Here is a 14,033-nt window from a genome sequence, read left to right on the forward strand (position 1 = left end):
AACAGGCAGGGTTAAGGGACAACTAGTAAAATGGATAGCTGGTGGCTTCAAACAGCAAAGAGCAGAAATCAGAGAGCTGATCAGAGAGGGAGAGTGAAGTCACACAAGAATCAGTGCTGAAGCCATTGGTGTTCACAATGTAGGTTTTTTGAATTAAAAACATAATTTCTCTGACACTAGATTGGGGGCAACTGCAAACACTGAGAAGTGCTGGAGGGGACATTAAAGGGGACATTATTAAATTGAAACTAAGCATGGACACATAACTCAGGTTGTTTTTATTCATTCATGGGATATGTGCATCACTGGCCAGACCAGAATTTGTTGCCCTTCAACTGAGTGATTTGCTAGACCATTTCAGAAAGCAGTTAAGAGTCAACTATAGTACTGTGGGTCTGGATTCAAATTCAGACAAGGTAAGGACAGCAAATTTCCTTCCCTAAAGACATGAATATATGAAATATGAGGAGAGTATACTTGCTCTCGCAGGGGAGGACCAGGATGCCTCCGTGAGGTTTCCTCCTGTGGATATGCAGAGATATCAATGTCCCAGCTATCTGGTAAGTTCCACTCATCATTGCAACGAAAGACTGGCATTAACCAGGTGGTCAGTGCATTGGGCGCCACATGTAACCAGTGGCTAAGCGGCTTTCTGGCTCTTCTGTCTTACATGTGCAGCGAGTGTCCTCGGTATATTGGTTGAAAAAGGTGGTGCTGGAAAAACACAGCAGGCCAGGCAGCATCCGAGGAGCAGGAGAATCGAAGTCTCGGGCATAAGCCCTTCTTCAGGAATGAGGGCTTTCCTCATTCCTGAAGAAGGGCTTATGCCCGAAACGTCGATTCTCCTGTTCCTTGGATGCTGCCTGACCTGCTGCGCTTTTCCAGCAACACATTTCAGCTCTGATCTCCAGCATCTGCAGCCCTCACTTTCTCCTCTGACTTACAGAATGGTCTAGCTGTCACTGCTCAGATGCAGCTGCGATGGCCCCAGCTCCCCAATGACGGAGAGTCATGGCCACCTATAGTCTATCACCCCCAGGTACGGCTGGTCAGGAGTGAAGGAAGGGTAAGTGTGGGGCGGGGGAGCCTTGACCGGAGTCCAGGTGGCCTTCCTCACATGGAGACAGGGCAGTGCCAGGAAGGACCAAGCCAGAGGAGGAGCCATGCATTCTTTTCAGGTCACTGCATCTGTCCCTGACTGCCCCTTCCAACACTTGGAAGGTCAGACTGAGAAGGGTTAGCTTGCCTTTTGTAGGAAAACCCTCATCCATGCCTAGCCAGTCCTGACCCAAATGCTCCCAATATTGTCTCGGCAAACCTCCAGTGTCAAAGGACTCCACTACAGAGCAAGTACCCTCCACCCCACCTGCACAACAGGGTAGTACAGTGAGGCGCAGTGGCAGGGAAAGGATAAGGAAAGGTGGGGGCCAGGCCTGACAGTAACCTAAATCATTTGTCCTGCTGATAAAAGTTTGTTTTTTCATGGTTAGCTGGATGTATGATTTTCTGTGGAGGTTCTAGCTGCGTTGTTCCATCCAGCAGTATCAGTCTTTGGCCAGTTATGAGGCACAGCAGTTGGAGGTCGATGATAAGCAGGGTTAGAGTACATGTCCTGGCTTACTATAGAACTCTAAGACATAAGAGCAAAAATAGGCCATTCAGCACATCAGGCCTACCCTACCATTCAATGAGATCATGGTTGATCTGATAATCCTCAACTCCACTTTGCTGCCTTAGTCCCATAACCCTTAATTCCCTGACTGTTTAAAAATCTGTCTATCTCAGCCTTGAATATATTTAATGACCCCACCTCAACAGCTCTCCATGGTAAAGACTTCCACATATTCACTATTCTCTGAAAGATGAAAATCCTCCTCATCTCTAGCTTCAATGGGCGACACCTAATTCTGAGTTTACTTCCTCTGTCCCACAAGGGAAAACACAATCTACTCTGTCAAGTCTCTTCAGTATCTTCTATGTTTCAATTAGATTGCCTCTCATTCCTCCAAACTCCAATGAGTACAGGCCCAACCTGCAGACTCTGCAGACCCCTAAGAGATTCTGCCCAGACAGTCATAGAGTAATAGAGATGTACAGCATGGAAACAGACCCTTCGGTCCAACCTGTCCATGCTGACCAGATCTAGTCCCACCTGCCAGCACCTGGCCCATATCCCTCCAAACCCTTCCCATTCATACACCCATCCAAATGCCTCTTAAATGTTGCAATTGTACCAGCCTCCACCACAGCCTCTGGCAGCTCATTCCATACACGTACCACCCTCTGCATGAAAATGTTGCCCCTTGGGTCTCTTTTATATCTTTCCCCTCTCACCCTAAACCTATGCCCTCTAGTTCTGGACTCCCCGACCCCAGGGAAAAGACTTTGTCTATTTATCCTATCCATGCCCCTCATAACTTTGTAAATCTCTATAACGTCACCCCTGAGCCTCCGACACTCTAGGGAAAACAGCCACAGCCTGTTCAGCCTCTCCCTAGCTCAAATCCTCCAACCCTGGCAACATCTTTGTCAATCTTTTCTGAACCCTTTCAAGTTTCACAACATCTTTCCGACAGGAAGGAGACCAGAACTGCACGCAATATTCCAAAAGTGGCCTAACCAATTTCCTGTACAGCCGCAACATGACCTCCCAACTCATGTATTCAATACTCTGACGAATAAAGGAAAGCATACCAAATACCTTCTTCACTATCCTATCTACCTGCGACTCCACTTTCAAGGAGCTGTGAACCTGCACTCCAAGGTCTCTGTTCAGCAACATTCCCTAGGACCTTACCGTTAAGGTAAGTGCATAAGTCCTGGTAAGATTTGCTTTCCCAAAATGCAGCACCTAGCATTTATCTGAATTAAACTCCATCTGCCACTTCTCAGTCCATTGGCCCAACTGGTCCAGATCCTGTTGTAATCTGAGGTAGCCCTCTTCACCGTCCACTACACCTCCAATTTTAGTGTCATCTGCAAACTTACTAACTTTACCTGTATGCCTGCATCCAAATAATTTATATAAATGACAATAAGTAGGGGACCCAGCACTGGTCCTTGTGGCAGTCCACTGGTCACAGGCCTCCAGTCTGAAAAACAACCCTCCACCACCACCCTGTCTTCTACCTTTGAGTCAGTTCTGTATCCAAATGGCTAGTTCTCCCTGTATTCGGTGAGATCTAACCTTGCTAATCAGTTTTCCATGGGGAACCTTGTTGAACGCCTTACTGAAGTCCATATAGATCACATCTACTGTTCTGCCCTCATCAATCCTCTTTGTTACTTCTTCAAAAAACTCAATCAAGTTTGTGAGACATGATTTCCCATGCACAAAGCCATGTTGACTATCCCGAATCAGTCCTCACCTTTCCAAATACATGTACATCCTGTCCCTCAGGATTCCCTCCAACAACATGCCCACCACTGAGGTCAGGCTCACTGGTCTATAGTTCCCTGGCTTGTCTTTACCGCCTTTCTTAAACAGTGTCATCACATTTGCCAACCTCCAGTCTTCCGGCACATCACCTGTAACTATCGATGATACAAATATCTCACCAAGAGGCCCAGTAATCACTTCTCCAGCTTCCCACAGAGTTCTTGGGTACACCTGATCAGGTCCTGGGGATTTATTCACCTTTAACCGTTTCAAGACATCCAGCACTTCCTCCTCTGTAATATGGACATTTTGCAAGATGTCACTATCTATTTCCCTACAGTCTATATCTTCCATATCCTTTTCCACAGTAAGTACTGATGCAAAATATTCATTTATTGTCTCCCCCATTTTCTGTGGCTACACACAAAGGCCGCCTTGCTGATCTTTGAGGGGCCCTATTCTCTCCCAAGTTACCCTTTTATCCTTAATATATTTGTAAAAACCCTTTGGATTCTCCTTAATTCAATAGTTGGTTTAAAATTGTGAGAATTTTAATTGAAGTTACACAGAGAGAATCTTTCCATTTGTGGGGATGAGTAAATCTAACATTCACAGGTCGGCGCAACATCGAGGGCCGAAAGGCCTGTTCTGCGCTGTATTGTTTTATGTTCTAAAGGCCGTCAATAAAAGATAGTCATAGAGTCCCTATTGTGTAGAAGCAGGTCATTCAGCCCATTGAGTCCACACTGATCCTCTGAACAACATCACACCCAGACCTATACCCCTACCCAACCCCTGTAACCCTGCATTTCCCATGGCTAATCCAATCAGCCTGCACATCTCTGGACACTAAGGGGCAATTAAGCGTGGCCCATCCATTTAATCTGCACATCTTTGGACTGTAGGAGAAAACCAGTACAAACCCACGCAGGCACAGGGAGAATCTTTGTGTGGAGTTTGCACAGTCACCCGAGGCTGGAATCCAACCATGGTCCTTGGCACTGAGGCAGTAGTGCTAACCACTGAGCCATGGGGCTGCCCTATTCAAGAAGTCATCAAGAGAGTAAATGGGAAATTTAGCCAGAGACAGGTGACAATCTAAATTCACTACAGGGTATTGTTGGAGAAAATAGTACAGATGCCTTCAAAGAGAAGCTCAACCAGTATATGATGGAGAATGGAATAGAGGTTTTTGCTGTTAGAAATAGATTAAGAAAGATTAGAGGAAGTTCAAATGAAGCACAAATACCAGCATTACCACTAAATACTTGTTGAGCTGTTTATTCAGTGTAACTGTAATAGTTGCTGATGCACAATTCCATGATTGCTGACAATCTTCTGCTAGTTGCTTCAATGTCTATTCATTGTACATAATTTCAAATATTCCAACACAGAAGGCAAAACATCCCATTTACAAACAGGCATCCTTCTGGCTGAATATGGGGTTTCCTCATTTGGGCTCTCTGAATTCATAGTACTAGAAGTCAAGAACCGAACCTGGGCCTTTACAGATACTTTTGAATTAACCTGTTCAGAGATGTTGTCACACTCCTCTGGAACAGGTGGGACTTGAACTAAGGCCTCCTGGCTTAGAAGTCAGGACACTATCACTATGTCACAACAGCTCTTATGGAGCCCTTACTGTCTCTATGACACAGTAACACAAATCCAATTCAATACTGTTGTCATAGAGCAGAGAAATTCCTAGTGTTCAGTTTGAAGTTTCAGTGTGTGAAAAGCAGAACTAGTCGAGAAACAACATAGAAAACGTTACTGATGGAAGTGTATTTCTTACCTGCTTCAACCCAGTTTGAGGTTTCATTTCCATGTTCTGCTCTCACTCTTAGGTTGCAAGTCACATTGACATTGTTCAACAATTTACATCTTGTTTCAGTGGTCAGCATACAGTTATGCACGTCCAGCCAACTTCGATTGTCATTGCTTTCGAAAGTTCTAGAAAAAGTAGGTTACAACAGCAAAGATATTGACACAAGTGAAGAGCATATGAATCTGTTCCAAAGAGAAGGTAAAATTATGTAGGGATTACTTTTGGGTGCCCTACAATAGGCAGGGAATCAAGGCCATGAGGAAGGTGCAGAAAAGATATCAGGATCAGTTGCTATAGCTATATAGGAGAAAGTGAGGACTGCAGATGCTGGAAATCAGAGTCAAAAAGTGTGGTGCTTGAAAAGCACAGCCCATCAGGCAGCATCAGAGGAGCAGGAGAGTTGATGTTTTGTGAATAAGTCCTTCAGGAATTCCTGATGAAGAGCTTATGCCTGAAAGGGCGTGTCTCCTGCTCCTCAGATGCTGCCTGACCAGCTGTGCTTTTCCAGTGCCACACTTATTGAATGCTATAGCTATATAGCCTAGTGAAGGTAGTGCTCCTTTCAACACAACAGGGAACATTAAGAGTTCTGCTACAGATGTTCAATATTATCATTTCCTGTTTTTCATAGAATCAGTAGAGAAGAGGGGTTCTTGTGGTGCCATGGTAATGTCCCTACCTCTGAGTCAGGAGGCCTGGGTTTGTGTCCCACCTGCTCCAGAAGCTTAACACCAATGAACAGGTTGATCGGAAACTATCTAAAGAAAGTGGAGGGAAAAGTTTTTTTCCAATGATCAGTGAATTAATAACTGGCAGACATAACGTTTTAATGATTTCACCAGAAGAAAAAGATGAGGCTTTTTTTTATACCTACAGACGGTTATTAGGAAGTATTGATGAAAGTAGAATCCAAAGTAGTTTTTTCAAAAGGAAATGGATAAATATTAGCAAAGTGAGTAATTATACAGGTCTGAGTAGAAGAGGAACAACCTGACTGTCGCCTTCACAGAGTGCTGTGAGCTGAAATACCCTTTGTGTTGAAAGTTCTATTAGCCTGCATGGTTACAGGGTACCTAGTAATAAGGAAAGTGGATAAAGGGGAGCCACTTGATATGGTTAATTTGGATTTTCAAAAGGCTTTTGACAAGGTCACACAAAAGAGATTAACATGCAAAATTAATTTGCACAGGTTTCAAGTTTGTGCACTAAAATAGATTGGGAATTGGTTGGCAGCCAGAAAACAAAGAGTACTAGTAATAAAGAGGATATTTTCTGGGGTACCACAGGGATCACTGCTTGGACCCCGACTATCTAAAATACATATTCATGATATCAACGCAGACACAACGTGGCATATCTCCAAATTCGCAGATGACACAAAACCTGATGGAAGGTACACTGTGAGGAGGATGCAAAGAAGCTTCAGTGAGATTCGCACATGTTAAGTGCATGGGCAAGCACATGACAGATGCAGCATAAAGCAGGTAAATGTGAGGTTATCTATTTTGATAGCAAAAACAGGTAGCATGTTATTTTCTGAGTGGTGATACATTGGGGAAGGGGTGGTGCAATGACACCTGGGTGTCTTCATACACCAGTTGCTGAAAGTAAGGATGTGGCTGCAGCAGGCAGTGAAGGAGGCAAATGCTTTGTTGGCTTTAATAGTGACAGGATTTGAGTACAGGAGCAGGAATATCTTGTTGCAACTGTACAGGGCACTGGTAAGGCCACACCTGAAGTATTATGTACAATTTAGGTCTCCTTATCTGAGGAATGATGTTCTGCCGATACAGAGAATGCAAAGAAGATTTATCAGACTGATTCCTGGGGTGGTGGTACAGACATACAGGGAAAGATTGGATCTATTAGGGCTAAATTCACCACAGTTTGGAAGAATGAGGGGTGTCTCATAGAAACCTATAAAATTCCAACAGGATTAGGCAGGGTAGATGCAGGAAGGATTGTTCTTGATGACTGGGCAGACCGGAGTCATAGTCCAAGGATAAGAAATCGGCCTTTTAGGACCGAGATAAGAAGAAATTCCTTTACCGAGAGAGTGGTGAGACTGTGGAGTTCTCTGCCACTGGACGATATTGAAGGCAAAACATTTAAAACTTTCAACAAAGGGGTAGATATCTTTATTAGGACTAAAGAGATCAAAACAGAGAGAAAATAAAAACAATGTGCTGAGTTGGATGATCAGACATGATCGTATTAAATGACAGAGCAGGCTCAAAAGGGCAGAATAATTTGCTCCTGCTCCTGTATTATATGTTTATTTCATATTTCATTTCTACTTTTTTTTAAATGATTCATTCTCCCTGCATTCCGGCTAATAAGACTGAACAAAGGTTTCTCCAGCTAAGCTTTCTTTGAAAAAGCACAAGCTTCCCCATGGCCTGGGCCAAGTGTGATGAAAACCTCGAGGGCCGTAAATAAGGGAGACAGACCAGGTGGGAGGTTTACAGTCAGAATTTGTGTATTTGCTGGATAATCTAATCTCACTGGGTCAAATGAAGTTCTACAAATTACCTACATAAGCCACAGACTTGTAAGATGTACAAATCTGGGAAATTAGAATGGAAAATCCCACACAAGACTCCTGCCAACTCCCATCTCTAATGTAACTTCTCTCTTTTGTCTGAAGTATTTTGTGAAAATTCCACTCCGTGTTCATTTTGAAAGCCCATTCTGCATGAAAGCATTTCTTTATACTCTGTGAAACACCCACTCCACATTCCCTCACACCTCACTCTCTCGAAGAACAGCAGCACAATCCTTCTGTAACTTCAAAGCTCAGCGGCATATTTGCACTGAAAGCCTCATGTCTTGTTCGCTTCCACATTAGCACTGCTGCCTCACAGCACCAGGGACCCAGATTCAATTCTAGCCTTGGCTGACTGTGTGGAGTTTGTACATTTTCCCTGTGTCTGTGTGCATTTCTTCCCGATGCTCTGGTTTCCCCCTACAGTCCAAAGATGTATAGGTTAGGTGGATTGGCCATGCTAAATTACCCCGTAGTGTCCAGGGATGTGCAGGCTAGATGGGTTAGCCATGGGCAATGCGGGGTGGGGAGGATGGCATGCTGGTTAGAGGGTCGGTGCAGAATTGATGTGCTGAATGGCCTCTTTCTGTACTGTAAGGATTCTATGTTTTGTTCTCTTGCTCTCCCAACTCCCAAACGTTTAGAAGTCATGTCCCCTTGTTTATTAAAAAGCCATCATACATTATTAGAGTTTTTAAAGAGACATTGCGGGAGCAGCATCACAAGTAATTCAAGGAGGAAACCCAAAACCAAACTCTCAGAGCAAGCCAGGAGGAATATTTAAATAGTCGTACCCTAGATGTTACCTACATTCTGGGTATACATGATAAAGGAAAACAAAGCAGAGACAATTTTGAGGTTTTCTAGGTCCTGTGCCCGGTTTGGATACCCCAATGAATCACATCTTAATCCTTCATACATGTGAGAACTGGTTTCCTGTTAGCGTCCAGATCACAGGTTGGAAAGGAGTCGTTTGCCAGTCCTAACTTCATGTGCAAACAGAGTAAATGTATCAGGCAGATGTACATTTTTCCTGTCTCAGATCTTATTGATTGTTGATTTCCTTCTGGGAACAAAGCCAATATTCCCAGAACTCATCTAATTTACAGCACTGCAGGCTTTTATTTTGTCCCTCCCATTATGACTGCAGTGTCAATAAACTCAGGAACAAATCTTATGAACTTGTATTTTATAGAGTACCATGTTAATCAAATATCCTACATCCAAGAATTTGATTTTTGATCCATGTCTCATATTGGAATTGGACAGAAAGAGAAACCTGTTCAAACTAAATGCGTGATATCTGTCAGCTGATTCCATAAAGCAAATACATAGAAAATTTAATACTACTGTGGGTTCTTCTACTCTTTCTGATTCTAATCACTTAGACATTTATCCCATTTGTCTATTCGACCAAGAAGGACATGAATGGTAAATTCATGGGAACATTTAGCACATTTGAGTCACACAGCATCCCAAATTAGACATTTACAATGGATATATCATTATCATTGGTCAGAATACACTACATGAAACTGTTGGGAGGGTGGGGGAGGCAGGCTGGAGGTGGGGAGGAGGATTAGCACAAGAACTACAGCAGCTCAGTAAGTCATATTCTCATATTCTCACAGTAACTAAATTTGTACTCAGTTTTACCAAAATCAATGTTCCTCCAAGACAATTATTCCTGAAGCATACATGAGAAAGCTACAGGAAGGTCCGGGGCTATATTGATATTTTTTACCCTGTGTACAAAATTTATTCAAATGGGGGCGAACTGACCTGAACCATATCTTTTGCAATAATACTGCTTTTGAACAGTTTCTTCAGCTCCAAATTACTTACCTATTCTTAACATATGCTTCACCTGATTTCTCTTTATGGGATCTCTCTTCACAGGTCTGCAGGTCCCATTTCACAATGACTTACTTTCTAAACTGTAGCAAATACTACGTTAACATTACAGAATGAATTGATGCGTTTTTTCTTGGAATCGGTCAAATGAACTTTATATTCCTACACATCTTCAATGTTCTGTCAATTGTCTGAGTTAAACCCTTGTACTTTATTAGCCAAATCACTTCCTTGAAATAGTCCTGGAACTCATTCCTTAACACTGAGTGACTGTATATTTATATACACAATACGACTGGCCTGATATTTCTCTTCTTCTACATCCCTCTGCATGTTGTTATCTAAATGTTAATCATCATTGTTTTAAATACTGCAAGGAGATTAAATGCTTTTATCAGTGCATTTTCAAAAGGAAATTTGGATAGAAAGTAATTAAACATATATAACTGCACATGGTCAATTATCTTTAGACAATGTAGAGTCATAGACATGTACAGCACGGAAACAGACCGTCTGGTCCAACTTGTCCATGCCGACCAGATATCCCAACATAATCTAGTCCCATTTGCCAGCACTTGGCCCATATCTCTCTAAACTCTTCCTATTCGTATACCCATCCAGATGCTTTTTAAATGCTGCAATTGTACCAGCCTCCACCATATTCTCTGACAGCTCATAACATGCACCACTCTGTGCGTGAAAAGGTTGCCCCTTAGGTCTCTTTTATATCTTTTCCCTCTCACTCTAAACCCTCTAGTTCTGGAATCCCTCACCCCAGAGAAAAGACTTGTCTATTTATCCTATTCATGCCCATCATGATTTTATAAACCTCTATAAGGTCACCCTTCAGCCTCCGACGCTCCTGGAAAACAGCCCCAGCCTATTCAGCCCAGGACTGAATACGCAGCATTCATTAAAAACAGCGCAGGGATCAGTTTAGAAAAATTATTTAAATTTCTTGTCTGTGAAATTGTTCTGAAGGGCCTTTTATTGCTAAACACTTCAAGTAGAATCTTCGTTACTAACTATAACTGACATAAGCCAATGGTGAGTTATGGAAACTGGATGAGTAAGTATCCATAAGTTAATCACTCGCACTTAGGGCATATCAATATCTTAAGTATGGAACAAAAACCATAACTTAATTTTTTGGGAACTGTGACATTGATTTATGTCATAAACACATAAGTGTAAATGTGCTCTGCAATCTGGCACCATATTATACAAGGGCATATTCAATGAAAATTACTCCAGGATAATTGGGAAGTGAATAATAAGGATACAGACAATATAGTTTCCTCATTTTTTGTCCTGAATTAAAATGCAGTGTCTTACCTTTGAACAGAGTATGTTACTAAATTGCCTTGATAAAATACAGAGTCCCATTTGAGGATACGCTTTGAATCGACAAAATCAAAGTGCACGTTTTGTGGTTCTGGGATCTGTCCGAATACTATAGAAACAGAAATAATGATATTAAAATAACTTTAACCATGAAGAAATTAGTTTTTACTTTTAAAAAAAAGCTAGATATGCAAACTTGCAAACATAAATTTCTGAGTAGGCATAATTCCCTGTGTTTAGATCGGTCGTGATTGTAATGAGATCAGCCAGGTGGACCACATAGAATATGAGTTCCCTGGTTGGACCAGTTTAACAACCCCAATCAGGGAGCAATGGCAGCCAGATAATAACGCAGAGCCAGACATCCTGTTCACTCTGACAGCTAGCTCTGAGGGAGCTGGATCAGTATCAAGGATTCTCCATGTGTAAATAAAGGGTGACTTGATGATGAGATATCAGCCTCTGTGGCATTACTTCAAGGTCCAGTGATAATTTTACATTTTAACACAGCCAATAGGAAGTCTCACTTACACCCTGGGCTTAAATTTATCCCTCATTTCCTCAAAGGTGATATTTGGAGGTACATATTCAGTGAAACTCAAATCCATTTTAGCTTGTGAACAATAAACAAAGACTTTCAGTGGAAAGATCATCGGTTTTTATTATTAGAGGTTACTTTTAGGTTATGTGAAATTTGTATACTTTGCAAATTAAAATACTCAATAGACAGCTGTCTTTGTTTAAATAGTACTAAACATTGACATGACCAAGACTGCTCCTTTGCTAGAGAACTATTCTAAGAATGAGCTAGGTGGAGATATCCACTCCACGCTACAGTTCAAATATTCATACTATTCATAACCAAAACTGCATCAGACCCCCAACTCTGGAAGTCCCACTCCCGAATGTGGCACCCAACATCATTAGGAGGGGAATGGGTCAGGTTGAACTTTGCACATTTGTGGTGCATAGAAGCAGTTACATAGATCAAAGCGCAGGTGCCTTCAAAGAAATCCTGCTTTTAACAGAGGGATGTCTACATTGTTGGCTTTACATGACTAGAAAATTGAAAGCTGCCAGGGTTATTTCAAGAGGTAGGGTAACTTTTTGGATATGTTCAAAGACACCATTTGGACAGGTCAGGTAACTTCAGGAATTGTTACAAGTAGACATAAGTGTGCATGAAAAGTGGATAAATTCCTGTCCTCCAATTATATCAAAACATTTGTTTGAGGTATAAAACAAAAATAAGTTTTGCTATTTCACTCTATATATTGGCATAAATAAGGGCTATCATGAGAAAAAATGTTCCTCACTATTGATTTCACAACCTATCATTATCACAATGAGGGGAGGGTTTGGTGTCTGCCAGTTCACATTTTATCTGACAGCTCCACTAGTTGTCTTTGTACGGGAGCTATGTATACAAATGCCTGTTTTGAAAAAAAAACTTGCTGCAGGAACTTAAATGTGGTAAACAGGCATTAAATCAAGGAGAACTCTCCTTTTGAATAGTGAATTAATCAATTGACATTTAGAACTTTAATTTATTTCCACCAAGAATAGCTCCAGTGGTCTGTCCAAGATGGATATTGAGTGAGTTGGCACAAAGGGTGAAGAGGCAAAGGGTAGTGGGGTGGAAGTCAATAGGTTGGCATGAGTTGGCACTACAATAACATGTTGGCTATAAAGATCCATGGGGGATGGTAGCTCCTATGGTTGCTCCAAACTCTTGCCAGAGCGGCTGGCTGGACTCCAGTTAATATCCACTCCCCTGTAACAAAATGTTGACCATCTGTGGCACTTTCCCTTCTGTCAGGTTTGCAAAACCAATAGGTTTGCTGACTCTGTCCCAACCCAGTACTGAAATTCAGGTGAACTAAGTGTGGGGGCATATATTCTTGTGGTTAAGCGTTAGGATTTCACAACTGAATTCTCTCAGAACCAAAATGTCCTGACACTAATGAGTCTCTTAACAGGAAACTATTTAAATATGGTTAGCTTAGTTGGCTGATGGGAGATTCAGATGAATGCCGACTTTGCAAAGCACAATTCCCATTCTAACAGGGTTCGCTCTGCAGTGTCCCTTCTCATCCTGTTCCATTGTAAAATTACAACATAAACCATGGTTCAGCAGTTCTTGAGTAATCAGTCTCCCTGGAGGTGACGATTCGTCTTGCCATGACTTGTTTTTTCCAGTTTCTGCCTAGTACAAGGAAACTGGAAATATTCCTAATCATTTTATTAGGAATGTGTCATTTTAATGAAGAAACTCCCAGCTGTTGTTTTTCTCTGCGGTTCAAAGTGGCATAATTCTTCAATTGGTGCACAGAAAATCTACAGGGTCTTTTCCCACCACAGGATATCACAATCAGGACCACTTGTAGGTGTCAGCCTTTAATCTGGGGTAGCCCTCTCCTCTCGGAGTAAGAAAGTTCTAGGTTCAAGCCCCACTCTAGGTATTTGAATATATTATCCAGGGCTGATACTTCACTGCAATACCAGAGGGCATTTGGATTGTCAGAGGAGCTTTTAGTTGAGAGAGCAGAAAGAGACGCTGCCACAAAAGATTCCACAGCGCTTTACGAACGGCAAAAGTGCTATTCTGATGTCCTTGCCAATGTTTACTCCTCCGACAACTTCCCTCAAACACGCTGCCATGTATCCTGCAGTATGTAGACCTTGCTGAACTCGAATTGCCTGCCAAGTACCTCGACATTAAAGAAGTGACAATACTGCAAAAGTATTTAATTGGCTGTAAATTGACTTTAGGGCCATCCCAAGGTTGTGAGTGAAAGCACATTTTGTGTTGCCTAGTTGTAGGGAAAGGCAGTTGAGTAACCCTTGAAAGCTTGAAGAAGCAGCCTCTAAAATGTCATCATCTTGCACTGATGACTGCTCATTGGAGATGGTTAACCTCCATGTTCAGTTTCAAAGTGTCTTTGATGAACTTGGTCCTAACTGTGAGAATGGCAAACAATTAAAATTTATACACATGGAGATCAGCTCAGATATTCATTCGTAAACAGCAGATTATTTGTTCCCTTCACCCTATTTCAAACAAATAAAAATGGCAAGTTATT

At 42.0% G+C, this 14,033-nt stretch overlaps 1 protein-coding gene across 2 annotated transcripts in view; it reads right to left on the minus strand.

The window, feature by feature from the left end:
- Positions 1-14,033, minus strand: part of LOC122555368 (interleukin-10 receptor subunit beta-like) — a 67,351-nt gene that overhangs the window by 30,107 nt on the left and 23,211 nt on the right. For both annotated transcript variants that reach the window (XM_043701302.1, XM_043701303.1), the window contains exons 2-3: positions 10,942-11,059; positions 5,175-5,332 (exon numbers count right to left, since the gene is read on the minus strand). In XM_043701302.1, the coding sequence (XP_043557237.1) occupies positions 5,175-5,332; positions 10,942-11,059 (276 nt within the window). The remainder of the gene's footprint in view (positions 1-5,174; positions 5,333-10,941; positions 11,060-14,033) is intronic.

This window comes from Chiloscyllium plagiosum, chromosome 12 (genome assembly GCF_004010195.1).
Source record: "Chiloscyllium plagiosum isolate BGI_BamShark_2017 chromosome 12, ASM401019v2, whole genome shotgun sequence".
NCBI lineage: Eukaryota > Metazoa > Chordata > Chondrichthyes > Orectolobiformes > Hemiscylliidae > Chiloscyllium > Chiloscyllium plagiosum.